Source organism: Phyllostomus hastatus, unplaced genomic scaffold, assembly GCF_019186645.2.
Source record: "Phyllostomus hastatus isolate PE091 unplaced genomic scaffold, TTU_PhHast_1.1 phas_contig_41, whole genome shotgun sequence".
In the NCBI taxonomy this organism is placed as follows: domain Eukaryota; kingdom Metazoa; phylum Chordata; class Mammalia; order Chiroptera; family Phyllostomidae; genus Phyllostomus; species Phyllostomus hastatus.
The window spans coordinates 5,369,157-5,382,999 of NW_025333876.1; the positions used below are offsets into that span (position 1 = coordinate 5,369,157).

Genomic DNA, 13,843 nt, shown 5'->3' on the forward strand with positions numbered 1-13,843 from the left:
CTCTGCAGATCAGCTAGGTTATTCTTCCTGTGTATAGGGGGAAGTGGAATCTGCTCGCTCCTTTCTCTCCATCTTCCTCCTGCTTTTATCACTGTTGACTAATAATTTATTCATCCAAGACTTCTGGTCAAGATGACAGCCTAGGTAAACATGGTACTTGCCTCCTCCCACAACCACATCAAAATTACAACTAAACTATGGAACAACCATCATTTAGAACTGCCTGAAATGTGGCTGAATGGAGTCCTGCCTCTAGGGAATTAAAGAAGCCACATTGTGACTGGTAGGAGGGCTGAAGACACGGAACAGGCTGGTCCTACACTCATGTGTGGCAGATAAAAGTCAGAAGGGATATCTTGGTTGCAGAGGTCCCTCCTGAAGAGTGAGGGATCCCAGCCCCACACGAGGCCCCCCAGCCCAGGGTCCCAGTGCCAGGAAGAAAAGTCCCCATAACTTCTTGCTTAAAAACCAGCGGGGACTATAGCTGAGTGTGACTGAGGGCCTCTGGAGTCCCAGGTAGTTCTTCTTAAAGGGCATACACAGGGACTTAGACTCACTTGCTCTGAGCTGTAACACTGAGGCAGCAGCTTGAAAGGCACCAGGAACATATAGGGAGAAATTGTCTTGCTTCAGGGTGAGAGCTGTGGGGATAGTTTTCTTGGTTCTCCCAGATAGAAGTACTGGAAGAGTCCGTTGTTCTTTGATCAGCCCATCCCCCACAGAGCCAGCAGGTGGGTGCCACTTCTGAAACTCCATCGTCCTGGATCACATTGTTCATCCTGCAGTGGTGATTCCCAGTCCCACCCAACCTTTGGGCCAATCCAAGCTATTTCCAATGGCCTTTCCATATGAGTGGCCTGCCTCAGCTCATGCTTCTGATTTTCCTAAATTTCTCAATCAGGCAACATCTGGCCTCAGTGTGCCCTATACCTGTTGTCCCAGGACTGGCACTAGCAGTGGCCGGCCTTGGTTCACAGCTTAGCCTCACCTGGGCACCTTCAAGCCCATCACAAGAGCAGCTATCTGCAGATAACTTTGCAGTGTATGCTGGGTGGCTCTGGGCAGAACTCAAGCAGTAATTGACCTTGGCCTATAACTCCCAGGAGACTCCAAAGCCAGCTGTCCCAGTGGACAGCTTCAGACCATGTCAAAGCATCACCACCTCCACAAGTAACACACTCAAGGGGAAGAATCAGTGGGCTCCAGAGCCCTGCCAAAGTGAGTTCTGCTTTGTGGGGTGGGCCTCTGCACAGCTGAGCCTCCACAGTTGTTTCAGGTTGGTGGTCAGTGGTTGCAGCCAGTCCTTGCAGCTGATAGGCCTGGCAATAAATTGCTCCCATGGTTGTGCCAACAGCAATCAAGGCTCAACTACAAGAGGAGGGTATATATAGCCCGCATAAAAAGGCTCTTGCATGCCCAGCTTGGGTGATCGGGGAGGTCGTGCCGCTGGACCCTACAGAACACCTGCTACATTGGGCCATACTACCAAGACAGGGAGATATAGCAGTTCTGCCTAATATGTTGAAACAAACGCAGGGAGGCTGCCAAAATGAGGAGACAAAGAAACATGTCCCAAATGAAAAGACAAAACAAAACTCCACAAAGAGACCTAAACAAAATGGAGACAAGCAATCCACTAGATGCAGAGTTCAAAACACAGGTTATAAGGATGCTCAGTGAACTTAGTGAGAATCTCAACAGCACAAAAAAGGATGAGTCAGAAATGAAGGATACTCTAACTGAAATGATGAATAATTTACAGAGAATGAACAGTTGAGTGGATGAAGCCAAGAATCAAATCAGCACTTTGGAATAGAAGGAAGCAAAAACCATACAATCAGAATAGCAAAAGAAAAAAAGAATCCCCCCACCTCAAAAAAATTGAGGATAATGTAAGGAACTACTGGGACAACTTCAAGTGTACCAACATTCACATCATTGGGGTGCTGGAAGGAGAAGAGAGAAAGTGAGAACTTGAAAACCTATTTGAAAAAATAATGATGGAAGACTTGCCTACCTTGGTGAAGCAAATGGACACACAAGCCCAGGAAGTGCAGAGTCCCAAACAAGATGAACCCAGAAAGGCCAACACCCAGGCACATCATAATTAAAATGCAAAAGGTTAAAGACAAGGAGATAATCTTAAATAAAGCAAGAGAAAAGCAGTGTACCTGCATGGGAGCTCCCATAAGACTGTCACTGATTTCTGAACAGAAACTTTGCAAGCCAGAAAGGATTGGCAAGGAATATTCAAAGTGGTGAAAAGCAGAGACCTACAATACAACCTAGATTACTCTACACAGGAAAGCTATCATTTAGAATCATAGGACAGTTAAAGAACTTCCCAAACAAGAAAAAGGCAAAGGAGTTTATCACCACCAAACCAGTATTACATGAAATATTAAAGGGACTTCTTTAAGAAGAAAAAAAAAGATTAAAAATATGAACAACAAAATGGCAATAAATACATATTTATTTAACAATTGAATCTAAAAAACAAAATAAACAAGTAGTACAGAAACAGACTCATATATACAGAGAACATTTTGATGATGGCCAGATGGGAGGGAGGTTGGGAATTTGGGTGAAAAAGGTGAAGGAATTAGGAAGTACAAACTGGTAGTTACAGAACTGTTATGGGAATGCAAAGTACTGGATAGGGAATAGTCAACAATATTCTGTTAACTAAGTGTGCTGTAAGAAGGTTGCACTATTTATTGGGATGATTGCTTAGTAAGGTATGTAATGTGTAGTTACTGGAGTGTATACCTGAAACTGATATAATAATGTATGTCAACTATAAATAAAAAAAAATAGAATAAATTACTCTTCTTTTAAAAAAAGAAAGAAAAATACTGCCATAGGTGGAGATGGATGTGGGCAGAATAACAGGATGAGATGGGCAAGTTGAGAAGTTATTTGGAAGTGAGGAGAGACTGTTTATGTGGCATGCACATGGACTTTGGAATCTGAAGATCCAATTTCATAGCCTGGTACTGCTTCCTTGCTATGTAGCCTTTGGCAAATTACTTTACCCATCTGAGCTTGTTTTCTAGAGAATGAGCAACAGTTTGCTCTGTCATTTTCTTATGACCTGTTTCCTCATTGCATATCATAGGGTAAACCATGCCATGAAATAGAGGCTTTTTTTTTGCCTTTTGAAAGTGAATTCCCCCACTCAATTGTGGTGCCTTCTAGTCCAGATCAGCTGGTATTAACTTGACATTTAATCAAATCCTGATTAAATATCGTGAGAGTATGTAGCATTTCTATAATTCCATTATGGTTTCTCCTTCCCATCTCAGCTTTTATAGGAGAGGGGGACAGGACTGGAGTCAAACACTTGTAATTTTGTCTCCTGGTGTCTGTTCTGAGTGAAATATTATAATTTTATTTCTAACTGGCCTTTTGATTGACAGTCACACCTTCTCACTTGATGAGTTAATACACATAATCAGTAGATGCCATGCATTTTCCACTGTGGCACCTCCTGAAAAATAAAAAAAACACTTGTTATTCCTTCAAAAGTTAGTAAATTAATTCTTTTATCTTGCATTTTCTTACATATGACATGTTTATTGAGTAGTAGCAATGTGCCAAATCCTATAGATATTATAAAATTATTTACTTCAGTTTTAATTTTTGAAGAAAGCTAGGATTTGCTTCCATTTAATTTCAGGTCAGGATACTATGTAGGGACTATAGTTTGTATTTTTTTTTTATATTCCTATTTTAATTTCAATTCAATAATAATAAAAATTGCCACAATTTATTTCTAACCCCTCACCACAACCTTGGGAGTAAGTTTAATTGCCTCTATTTTAACAGATGAGAAATCTGTCTTTTAAATGTGGCAAAATAAATTTAATTTCCCAGTATAGACCTGCTAAATAAATCTGTGATTAATACTATCCTATACAAAATTTATTCATCTATTTATGTAATAAATCTTTATTGATATTTACTTTATGCAAGGGCCTGGGCAAGATGTCCCAGTGAGACCAAATCCACTTCGGCGGGGAGTGGGTGTTGCTCAGCAATAATTAATCCTTTATACCACGTGGAAGACAGTGTCACGAACATTTGTCTCTTTTTTGGCTGCCTAGCATTTGAACCCTGTGTCTGTACTGCAGAACCCTATTCTGTGTGATTGAGCTGCACCAAGGCCCACCAAGCACAGAGGCAGAAGCTGGTCTCCCTGAGCTCAGGGGAGGGCACCTGTGATTGCTTGTGGCTACTTGGATGTTCCCATGCAGGATTCTGAGTCTGAAGTCAGGGACCCAAAGAAGCCAGTTGCTTCAGAACCCACTCCTGCAGTGATGACTTCATTGTCAAGTGTCTGATGTTCCATGTGGATGGTGCCTGTGGTGGGTGGTGCCCCTCAGAGTGACCTGCTCCCAGTGGGTCACTGTGGATGCGGGGAGCCCTGCCCACTCTGCACACTGCTGCATGAATTTGTGTCAGCACAGCAAACTGAGAGCATGGCAAGGACCTGGCCAGCCCTGCCTGCAAGTGTCAGTGAAAGCTTCATTAGGAAGCTTGAACCGAGCCTGGAAAAAACAGTAAGAGCTTTCCAGCGCATACCTGGGGCAACTGTGGGGACCCCCATGGATGGTGGTGGTCAGTAACGGGTCCCACTAGATGTTAGTGAATAGGTGACTGAAAGGAAGGTGACCAGTTGTGAGCTAACATGATGAATTCACATTTGGAAAGGTGGAATTAGAGGGGCTAATGAGACATCGAGTAGATGGGGCCAGGGCCTGGAGCAGAGACCGACTTGAAATGATAGTAGTCATCCTAGCTGACTCTTGTGGAGTATGCATCACTGGTACCATTTGCTTTGGTGCTCTTAGCGATGCACTGTGCTGTGCTGTTTTCTTGTGTCAGCTTGTTTAAGCCTGTGAAGTGGTTACAGTTACTTTCCCCATTTTGCAGTGAGGAAACTGAGGCTTGGAGAGGTTGAGTGACTTGCCCGTGGTCCTATCACCAACAAGTAGTGCATCTAGGCCTGTATCTCAGCCCGACTGGCTCCAAAGCTTCTTCTCTCTGCTCTGCTGCCACCTGATGCACAGATGGGGCTTTAGTCACCTGCAGATTGGTGCAGCCTATGTGAGCAAAGAATTCCATGATGGTTATTCAATGATGTCCTGTTTGTGCCATCCCTTTACCTGGCTCCATTTGTTAATACCCCTTATCCCTGACTTTGTCTTCTAGATTTATGTGCTTATTGCCTGTCTCCTTCATTAGCATGTGAGATCCCGGAGGGCAGGGATTCAGCCCTGTGTTTTCACAGCTGTTTACTGTGTCCTAGGACTGTGTCAGGCACATGCAGTTACTCAAATATTGTCAAATCAATAGTTAAAATAACTATGTCATGCATAACAGGCGCCAGGTAGAGGCATGCTGTAACTCACTTGGTGCCCAGGACTACGGTTATCCCTGTATTAGACAGAAGATAGCAGAGGCACAGACAGGAACTTGCTCAAGGTTACACAGCCCTGACGGGCGGTACAAGGATTCCCATGCAAGTACTTTGGCTCCAGGAACCAGGTTGTTCGATGCTAAGCTTTACTGCCTCTCAGGAGTGGATGAATGACTAGTTAAAACAGATTTATAGGAGCTATAAAAATGTACTTAGTAATGCATCTTAAAGTAAATGGTTAATAAAAATAAATTTTGTAAATAACGAGGTAATATTTTTCTCTTGTTAAGAAAGGACAGTTAATGATTAAGACAGGTATCTGGAAAAATCTTTTTTAAAAAATAAGCTCAGATTCCTGGAAGATACATTATTATAGCCTCGTGTATCAACTACTGATCCATAAATAATATTGGGTTTTTAAACGCTAGTAAATCTGTCTGATAATGTGTTTCAAACAGCATGTTGTACATCCCTGTTATTATCCTCACTAGATATACCTACTCTCACAGAAGAAATTATAATAGTAAACAGATGTTAATTTTCATCACAATTTATTTGTGTCAAGGTTCAGTTCAATGCCTAAGAACTATAAAATAGTTGGAATTTGGAAATACAGTTCAACTAGAATCAGTCTTTAAACAGGTTCAGCCTTTTAGAACATTTACCTAATACTAAACAAATGTCTAGGCTTTTACTTTCTAATTCAGTGCTTGGTCTGAACAGTGAGACTGAATTAGACCATAAACTCGTGTACTGCTGGGTTATATTTTAGATCAAGGGGTGGACAGGCTGCAAATACTGGGAAGCAGTCTGTGGATGGGAAAAGGCCAGCAGCATGGGGTTCAACCAGCTGAATTCTTTCCAGACAGAGTCAGGAAAACTAAAGTGGTTCAGAACCAAATTTACCTAATAAGGAAAGTAATTTGTGTTTTAAATGTTAATCGGTTTCCTCCATGTTCAAATGTTGGCTTTTTTATTCATACTATTAATATTTCTAGCTATAAATTTTTCATGATTTTCCCTCCACATGCAGAAGAATGGGCTTTCCCCATTCCCAGAGCGTTTTCAGACTGCTCGACTCTGCAGTCACACCCGGCTCCCTAACGAAGATGATGAGTATGTGTAACAGCCAGGCGATGAGTTCAGGTGTTGGTTTTGAACTTGCTTGTTTTCAATAATTATTAGCATCTTTAAATGTAAATATATATGCCTTGATAAGAAATACGTTCAAAGGAAGTACTACCTGCAGGTCCAGTGGGCTTTCTGAGATTCAAGTGCATATTAGGGCATCAGCAGATGCTGAGGATGGAAATAAAGGTTGACTCTGGTTCAGTGAGACAGGTAGAGAGGTGACATAAAAAGTTGAAGTTACTGTGATCAAGTTTTTCATTTTCTTTCCCTTTCCTGTCATCTTCCCATGTTTGGTCATTTGTATTTTTCAATTTTTTATTCTAATTTTTTAATCCTCACCGAGGACATGTGTCTACTGATTTTAGAGAGAGAGGAAGGGGTCATGGGGTGGGGAGAGAGAAAGAAAGAGAAACATCTATCAGTATCCTCCCGTACGCACCCCAGTAGGGGGTCAAACCCACAACCTAGGCATGTGCCTGACCCAAAGTCCAACTGGCAACCTTTCAGGGCACAGGATGATGCTCCAACCAACTGAGCCACATGGCCAAAGCTATCATTTGTGTTTTTAGCCCTTTATGCTTGCCTCTGCTGTGGCATCACCTCCTTAGTGACAGAACTGTACCTTGCCTTTAGGTTTGAAATAGCATAGTGGGGTGAATAAGCACAGTTTACATTGAAGGTAGACAGGGCTGCATGCATGAGTGTTTTTACTTGAGCTTTTATTCCAAATGTCTCTATTGATGTACCGTTTTCTTACTTTCCCCTTGATTTTTTCATTTGAAAACTCTCAGTTTTTCATCCAATTATGTATTTAAAAACATGCTTTGCATCTCATGTGCCTTCGGCTGGTGACATGGCACCTTAAGAAGGTCTAAGCCCCAGGGTGGTGTTAGGCAGGCAGACAGAAAGAACAGAAATTATAACAATTCCAAGAGGTAAGACCTGAGATAAGACCATTTGAAAGAAAATTTTATTGTAATCTTTTAAACTATTTTATCTTAGAAATGCTAATACACATGAGGATGTATCTGTTTGTGTCTTTTGTATTCACACACAGAATATGTACATACATACATATACATATAGACACACATGTGCATATATAAAGAGTAAAAAGCCTTGGAGCTGTTTGAATATTAGTAGATGAAAGTTTGTTTATAATGTGACCTTGGCTTGATGAAGAATTTATTGAGGCCAGGTTTGCGAGTGTGAAGGCAGAGCTTTATGTTTTTGAGACGAAAGGAATCACAGGCCTGTGGGGACAGCCACTGACACAGCATACCAGTTTTTAAAATGTTTCTATTTGGAAGTACAGAGGTACAGAAAGCTTGATTGCCATTTTTGTGTTCACCAACTGAAGCAAATATGAAATCCAGGCATGTGATTTAGTGCACAAAAAAGTGATGGAAATAGAATTGATTACAATCCACTAGTAAGTCATAGAGTTTATTTTAGTCTAGAGGTTAATTTCCCCTTTGTACCAACTAAACCTTTGTCTTCTGCACTTTTATTGTGACAGGGGTTGATCATAAGCCTGACTTGGCACCTCCGCCAGGAAAGTGAGAGACAGCTTTCTTCTGATGTTACCTGTGTAGGTGCAATACCTGGTGACGTCACTGACACACAGGGTGGGGCCGAAGTAGGTTTGCAGTTGTTCATATGGAAAATAATACAATAATTGATAATAATAACACAAGAATAAACTCTGGGTGTCTGGGTGTCACAAGTGTAACCTACCTTTGCCCACCCTGTATTCCTTATAATTAGGAAGGGTAATACTTGTTTGGGAGGAAAATTTTGAGTTTCATTCATTTTTCCTCAAGACATTTTAAAACTAAGATATATTCTAACTATATTAAAGGGTTTTTAAAGCACACATGTAATAACTTTTGTCATCTTGATGTGAATATTTTCACTTTTCTGATTCTTTTGTGGTCTCTCTTCATGTATGAATTTGTTTTACATCATTGGAATAATGTGTAAATTCCACTTATCATAAAGATGCTTTCATTGTTATACAGTTTTCATTATTATAATTTCAGTTGCTACATAGTGGTTCATTTGCTACTTATTTTCTTAGAAAACTTTTTTTAGTATTTGCTTTCTATTCTATCTAGTTCATACTAGTATGTTCTCACAGTTATTTGAAAAGTTTATGCAAATGTTAATTTTATTAGTTTTCTTCACACAGTATTTGTTCTGAAACAATCCCTTGTGAATATATGTAACATTTACAGTGATATTTTAAAAGGCAGTGAAAATTACTGCATAATTTAGACTCAACAGCAGGAAAGCCCTGGATTATCTTGGGTCACTGTTAGTTGAGCCTTTAGGTTTTTTTTCTCTAACATGCTGTGTTGTTGTTAGTCTGATATAACCTCTGATTACTGGTTTTGCATTTCATATTTGTACATGAAAGTTAAAAAAATGCTACATAACATAAAGAAGTGAGGCTTATTTGATATTTGAACTCCAGCAATTTACATTAAAGCCATTCTCCTCTTCTTAAATAGCAAACTTCTATGAACTGTGTGACTGATATGGAATATTACTGTACTACATTAGAGCAGTGATATTTTAAATATTTAGACATTTATTTTGTTTGTAACAGTTCCCAGGAAATAGGATAAAACACAGAATATTTGTTCTGTGTTCTAAAGTTTGTTGGGGGAGGTGTTCAAGCATATTAGATATCTGACTTTTGGCTTGTAACAATTTGAAATATAATGAATAGTGCTTTGCTTCAAAGCTAACATTCATAGCCTTAAATGTGTTCATCTTTCTCTGTGTATATGTGTGCATGTTTATTTAACCATAGTTGTGTTTCATTTCTGAATTTTAGTTCCTCCTATGTTTATAAATTTTGAAATCTCATCATTATGCTATTACTATTGTTGCTTGAATACATAAGGATTATATTTCCAGTATTTATATCTCAAACTCTTTGTTATCATGGTGTTTTTTGGGGGTTTTTAGGAACTTTAAAAATGGTTATTTCCATGTGAAGCAAACTGGATATTATATCCTCGTTTTTAGCTGAAGTGTTTTCTTTTCCTCATGCTAACTGTGGTGTATATTCAATAAAAACTATTTTTTTAAAAAAGTGAATTGGGACTCATTTGTCTCTCTAGATTACCTTTATTTTATTTTTCAAAAAGATTGTATTTATTCATTTTTAGAGAGAGGGGAAGGGAGGGAAAGAAAGAGGTAGAGAAACATCTCTCAGTTGCCTCTTGCCCGCCCCGAGCTGGGGGCCTGGCATGCAATACAGGCATGTGCCCTAACCAGGAATCGAACCGGAATCCAACTGGCATCAAACCAGGAACTCTTCCGTTTGTGGGACAATGCTCAAGCCACTGAACCACACAAGCCAGGCCACAATAATAACTATTTTGATTCCTCTGAGTGTTCTCTGACTATTTCCTCAGGGCTGTTCCCTTCTAAGCCACCTTTGCAAGTATGCAAATGTCAAGTCAGACCTGGGTATCACTGAAGACCCTTCATGGAGGTGTTCAGCACTGTTCGGTGTCTGATGTCTAGGTGGCAAGAGGATGTGTTGGATTCAGATCAAATTCTTTATTTCTGTTAGCTCCAGAAGAGAAGAAAAATGAGAATAGTGCAAAGAATAAAATGTCAGGTCTCTAAAAATTCCTTCAATGTAAAATTAAGTCTTTTTAAAAAAATAATTGGAATGATCATATTATAGTTTTACTTATTTCTCTTCTTTGATATATTTCTTTAGGAACTTCCCAGAGTCCTTCTGCTTCACGAGCTGTCTGAGCAGGAAGGTGCATGGACCATACTCCCACTGTTACCTCAGTACGTTTCCCTGGAAATGTGTACATTCCTGACATTTCTTCCTGGATACTCGTAAGCTCCCTAGTTTTCGTATCAAGAAGGTGTGTCTTTTTCTCAGAGCCAGTAAATGAAATAAATTTTAACTCCCCTTTTTATGACTACTACATTAACCAGATTTTTGATAATTGATTCCTAACCATGAATGGCTTTTATTTTTAAATATGTTTCTTTCTTAAAAGATAAAATATTTATATATTTGATATTTATATTTGAAAATTATCTGTCTTCTAAACTGGTGTTGTTATGGAGAGAATTAACTAAGAAGTCCAGCTGTTGTATAAACCAGTAGTATCTGGCTTTCCTATAAGCTGAAACTATACATTAAAGAAAAATATAAGGAAAAAATTTAGGTTCCTTGACATTTTATATGTCCTTCATCCATTTCCTGCCTCTCAGTTTTAAACCTCATTAAAAACTCCCTTTATAGAAGTGATTACTATAGCCCGTTTCCTTTTGTCAGCTTTTCTGTAACGTTTAGCAGAAATTCATCATGGATTTTCTTCTGTGAAGAAGAGACGAGAATACAAGTTCCAGAACTCTTAAAAACACTCAGAAGATATGACCCCTTAAAGGTGAATTCAGTTTCAATACCAGTATTTATCTTTTGGGGAAAAAGCTTAAGAGAAGATTTTTGACTAAGAGGTTTTTAAACTTAATAAAACACTTAGTTTAAAATGAAAAAGAGTGGAATGATAGTTGAATATCTAGAAGCCATTTAAATAATTCTCTTTAAGTTTTTTAGCCTTTAGAGGGATGGAACTTATAATGAGCTGTTTTTAAAGGAAAAGAAAAATCCAATTATATGTGTTAGCAATTGCAGAAAGTTAAAAACTATAACCTAGGGTTAAGGAATGTTTAAATTGGTTATTTCTCTTGATGAACAGTGAGCACATATTATTTTTGGTAAGGAGTATTTTTGAGTACCGCTCTGACAGCAGGGCAGGCAGACAAGGTCCTGACCGCACGCATGGCGCTGGGTGGCAGGGAAAGAACAGACCGTTACAGAAGCAGTCACAGGTCAAAGTGAGACCCCTTTTAGTAAAGGGAAACATGGGCTGCTGTTGGAAGCACAAAGAAGGGCATCAGATTTAATCTGGGAGGGTCACGAGTAGAAGTGACATTTAATCTGAGTTGTGTAGGATGAGTGGGAGTTAATAGCAGAGAAAGAGTGTGTTCTAAGCAGTTATACTTAAGAAGGTGTAGAGGTGGGAAAGGATGCGTCTTAAAATTAGAAATTCACTGTTACTTCCATGTTTTCAAGTTCCGTTGTGTGCAGACAGGGTGTAGCCATTGGATCTTGTTTACCTCTAATCCAGGGGTATCACACTCATTTTCACCGGGGGCCACATCAGCCTTGTGGTTGCCTTCAAAGGGCCAAACGTAATTTTAGGACTGTATAAATGTAACTACTCCTTAACAGTTAAGTGGGAGCTCGTCACTGACGCCGGGTAGAAACCAGGTGGAGGGCCGGATTTGGCCCACAGGTCATGTGTTTGCCACCTGTGCTTTAATCCCTAGCATGACCAGAGTGTTAAACACATAGTAGGTGGTCAATAAACACTTGTGAACAACTGAGTAAACAACTGATGTCAGCTTTCCTGCTGGGCTCCACTCAGTGCCTCTGAAGATTTAGAGGGCTGACTCAAGAGATATGTCAAGAAAAATCAGGCTGCTCAATCTCTTGGAGAAGCCCAGAGTTCACCCTGACCATGCTGTAGAATCCTATAAACTTGGAATAAACAGAACGGGCCCTTTCTGACTACCAGGCTCCTGCCCCGCCCATGTTCTGATGCGCACCTCGAACTGGGTTGGATTTAATGAGCACACCAAGAAGGAAAGGTGGCTTCTGACTGTCTGTCTGGTTTGTTGATGTAGACACCAAAAGTTGGGTAACAGTGAACATCAGGTATCTCAGGCACTGGAATGTTTGTTACTGTAATGAAATCACCATTTTCTGTGTTTTATAAATGCTTGAAGGGTCCATTGTATTTTCTCTTCATACTTTTGCTTTCTGGGAAGATACAGATATAATTGAATGAGAAGGTTTTTAGGTTAAAAAAATAATTCCTTCAAAGGAGAAAAGAATTACGACCATGTCTCAGATGATGGTAACCAGCCAGCATCTCGGTACCTTTTGCCATTCTCTGTGTAAAACATGTGTTAGGCTTTTATGTTTCCTTTTCACTAGGGAAAAACTCCCTTATCTTTTTCAGGATGTAGGAGTTTTCATCTCCTCCTTGTGCTCATTTCACCTGGAGATTATTTTCCTATTATCCATAGCCCTAATTCTGTTCAGAAGATGGTGACTCACTGTGCTTTTTAATGAAAATTGGAATAAATTCAAAAGTTCAAAGCAAGTTCATGAAAAGCAAGAACAGAGGCAAAATGAGATGGTTCCCCTCTTTTCTGGACTCTTCCATGGGGTGGGGAATCTAGGATGCTTTATTTCTTTTGAAACTAGTGTTTGGAATAAAAATTACACAATGTTGAAGTTAACTCAAACCTGTGAGTTTTTTCCTACCACTTGAAATTTTAGGGAAACAAGTATAAAGCAAGCCTGGCTTGAATATTGACACAAACTACACAAAAATAATATGATGTAATATGTTAGAATATCAGTTATTTTGTTTGCTTCTGACATTTTTTCCTTCCATATCTTCCTGTCATTCTTACTAATGCAAATTTATGCTATAGTACAATATTTTAAATGGAAAAATTTAATCTTTATTAAAATAATCTTTGTTAAATGCTTTTCTAGGTGATTTTATATAAATTTGCCATATCTTGATGAAGTCCTTTTTTTTCCTCACTGGGTGCTTTTAATATGTGTGCATTTGCTGATGTTTCTTGACTTTTTTATTTTATCATAATTTTTAATGGCTGTGTATAATTTCATCTTATAAATGTGCCACAATTTCCATAAGCAGTTCCTCTTATTGAATGTTTAAGTTGGTAGTTATATATTTAGTTCTGCTTTTTCATTTTTAATGGAGGTGATACAGGCATGCTGGCAAGGAATAATTGTTTTTTTTTTTTCCAAAATATTTTATTGTTCAAGTACAGTTGTCTCCACTTTTCTCCCACAACTCCTCACAGCCCCAGCCATCCCTACTTCCCATCCTTGGTCCTACCCCCTTTTGGTTTTGTCCATGTGTCCATTATACATGTTCCTAAAATCCCTTCCCTCTTTTTCCCCCATTAGCCCCTCACTCCTCCCCTCTGGTTACTGCCAGTTTGTTCTTAATTTCAAAGTCTCTGGTTGTATTTTGCTTGCTTGTTTTGTTAATTAGGTTCCACTTATAAATGAGATCACATGGTATTTGTCTTTCACCACCTGGCTATTTCACTTAGCATAATGCTCTCCAGTTCCATACATGCTGTCACAAATGGTAAGAGCTCCTTCTTTCTGCTGCATAGTATTCCATTGTGTAA

General features: G+C 39.3%; 1 protein-coding gene across 1 annotated transcript in view; it reads left to right on the forward strand.

The window, feature by feature from the left end:
• B3GLCT (beta 3-glucosyltransferase) overlaps window positions 1-13,843 on the forward strand; it is a 134,952-nt gene that overhangs the window by 51,060 nt on the left and 70,049 nt on the right. The window contains exons 6-7 of the mRNA XM_045844728.1: window positions 10,296-10,372; window positions 10,872-10,983. Coding sequence (XP_045700684.1) covers window positions 10,296-10,372; window positions 10,872-10,983 — 189 coding nt within the window. The remainder of the gene's footprint in view (window positions 1-10,295; window positions 10,373-10,871; window positions 10,984-13,843) is intronic.